Source organism: Mya arenaria, chromosome 7 (assembly GCF_026914265.1).
Source record: "Mya arenaria isolate MELC-2E11 chromosome 7, ASM2691426v1".
Classification (NCBI taxonomy): domain Eukaryota; kingdom Metazoa; phylum Mollusca; class Bivalvia; order Myida; family Myidae; genus Mya; species Mya arenaria.
This window is the reverse complement of record NC_069128.1, coordinates 17,238,082-17,241,085: the sequence shown is the minus strand read 5'-3', so window position 1 is coordinate 17,241,085 and position 3,004 is coordinate 17,238,082. Positions and strand designations below refer to the sequence as shown.

The window sequence follows — 3,004 nt, the reverse complement described above, 5'->3', positions numbered from 1 at the left end:
GTCTGCCCGCGCCCTTTAATGGATGCATTATGGCCTGGCCCCGTCACATCACCAAGTATGACTGAAACATAATTGTGTAACCAAAAGGACAGTTTTACTCCCACCGGTTTGTGGGATTTTCGCAAAAAGAGTAATTTTGAACGCTGGTCTATTGGATTCTCTATCTCGCTATATATGTAGGGGAGCTCACTGCGAATATGTTTACGGTTTTAGTCAGTACTATTAGTAGTTTGTAATCGTTTGAACACGCATAAAATAGTTCCAACATAAAATAATATTTCAAGCACAAAATATCTATGGAAACACTCTTTTGAAATTGGTTTATTGAAGTGTATGTCATAATATTTAAAACAAATGGTTCTTTTATGCGTGATATAGATGCTTTATTTTTATTCCGTTTTGTGTTTTTGGTTCGACCTATTTACTGCAAAAATATCAATGCACTTCCTTTTCCGGTTGGATCGCCTAGAGTATGGTGCGTGGTAGTAAATCTTGGAAGAAATTTCTCTATTTTTTCGAAATTTTGACGCAGAAGCGCAATTGTCTTCGGCTGTATTTGAAACAGTCAACCCGTTCTTATGTTAACGTTTGACATTCGCTAAAATAGAATCAATATGAAATAAAATTTTAATTTTATTAACCCACGTGCGTTCCACAACTTCACGTTATAGAGTGGGTGGGGAATTGCACTGACACCAGAATGTATTATTCAGTCATAATCAGAATTGATAACAACAAATGCCATGAAAATAATTTCACGTAACAGCAAGGGTAATTTAATATCTAAATGGTGAAGAAATCATCGCATTTTACGAAAAATGTAAACACCCTGCTCGAATATGATTAAACTCGATTTAAATGCTAAGCTTACGCATGTGCCGCTTTATGTGCAACGAATATTAAAATAGCTACTTGTTATGTTAATGGGTTTTTGAGATTTAGTACTCTAAATTGAGATATGTGAAATATAAAATTATGCTGAAAGTTTTTGTATCTGCAGTTAATGTCATGATGTTGTCAAGGATCCTATTGAGCATATCAACTGTCATCTTATAGCAAATTTTAACAATTGAATGTTAAGTTGTAATGCATGCTTGTTATTTCAGACTCAAAAGCGGCGGAATAACGGTCGCAACAAAAAAGGCCGTGGCCATGTGCAGGCCGTAAGGTGCACAAACTGCGCGAGATGTGTCCCTAAGGATAAGGCCATCAAGAAGTTTGTCATCCGCAACATTGTGGAGGCTGCTGCTGTTAGAGATATATCTGACGCCAGTGTATATGATGGTAGGTCTTGGTTGGATTTTTGTAAGATAAGAGTATAATGTAGATGGCAATATTGTAAAAAGGTGCTTTAGTGCATGGGGTTTCCCACACAAGTCGAAAGCCCACAGGTAATAAAATACCCACTAACATGGTTTATATTAATTGTTAAAATTGTTTTGTTTTAACCATTTGTAATCAGCGCTCACTCCTAGCATTAGTATTGATGGGGTTTATAATCACAGAGAACAGGTCAAGGATAGTGCCAGTTTTAATAATCATATATAAATTTGCCTTCTGTACATTAACTTAACAGTAATTGAAATGTTTGATCCACAAATGGGGAATTACATTTCTTTGAACAGAACATATTTCAGTTTACATACCAAAATTGGTGTCATTTTGATGACTGGGGAATTGAGAAGTTTGGAATTTTTTGAAAGTATTCTTTGTAAAAAAAGAAGTTAACCAATAAATCTCATGTTAATCCAATGTGCAAACATCAAATGTAAAAAACAAAATAATTCAAGGTGTGAATTAAGGAAAATCATATTTTTTATCAGTAAATTTACTGATGATCAATTTATGTTTCACTTCCTGTCACTTTTCCGTCTTGATGTTTTGTTAAATAAGTTTTATATAGCCGTTTTCTCCTTCCAGTGTATGCCCTGCCCAAGCTGTATGCTAAACTTCTATACTGTGTCTCCTGCGCAATCCACTCCAAGGTTGTACGTAACAGGTCACGAGAAGCCCGTAAAGACAGAACTCCACCAATAAGATTTAGGCCAATCAGGGTGAGTATAGGGTTTTATGGAAATTGTTGAAATTGAGTTTTTAGTTCAACTGTTTTTCTAAGGAAGCACAGGAAATTCTAGTATAGCTACAGCGTTCTATATTGTTGATGTATGCTTGCCAAAAAACTTAATCTTAGCCATAAATTAACAATAATTTAAAGAAATGTAGCATGGTTAAAATGTTGCTAGTGACTGTATTGAATAAGCAAATGTACAGCGAAGTCCATTCCTCTGGCGTAGAGAGTGAACACTCCTGATATGCCTTTTGTTCATATTTCTGTTTTGACTGCCTTAAAATGCAAACTGTTATCTGGCAGACTGACTCCCAAACAATTGTGAAGAATCTACAATGATTATATATAAGTGATGTCAAAAATCAATTGTTTGTGCTCAAGAAAGCTCAAGTTCTATATGAATTCAACACTGAAATTCAATGATTTCAACACTTTAATTCAACAGAATACATTGTTTGGTTTTACCCAATTCATCGTTTTGGACAGCGGTTTTGCATTTATAAGCAGTTTTATATACTACTCCCATGCTATTTAATTATAAAATAATTCAACAATTTATTACAATTAAATATTTGGTTTGTTTGATTATTATTGGTTTATTGGTATAAAGAAGGTTTGACAGATATAAATCCCTAATTTTAATTGTTCGTATCAGATCAAATTATTGTTAGAATTTCATTGTTTACAAATTACAGAATAATGCTTTTATAACAAGAAAATCCAACAAAAAGAGCAAATTCCTTCATTATGTAACATTGTGTCAATCAATGGAATTAAGGATGTTTGTAACACGACTTGTATATTTTAGGATGGAGCCCCCAGACCAGGACAGCAGCAGGGAGGTGGTGGCGGCGGCGGAGGTGGAGCGGCCCGCTCTAGCTAGATCGAGCCACCTCTTGTTTATTGTATAATTTACATTAAAAAAACTGTCCAAGA

At 34.6% G+C, this 3,004-nt stretch overlaps 1 protein-coding gene across 1 annotated transcript; it reads left to right on the top strand.

The window, feature by feature from the left end:
- The first annotated feature begins 439 nt into the window (after nt 1-439).
- Nucleotides 440-3,004, top strand: LOC128240862 (40S ribosomal protein S26-like). The gene is made up of 4 exons (XM_052957817.1): nt 440-475; nt 1,107-1,284; nt 1,921-2,054; nt 2,877-3,004. The coding sequence occupies exons 1-4, from the start codon at nt 473-475 to the stop codon at nt 2,949-2,951; spliced, it is 390 nt and encodes a 129-aa protein (XP_052813777.1). The 5' UTR covers nt 440-472; the 3' UTR covers nt 2,952-3,004.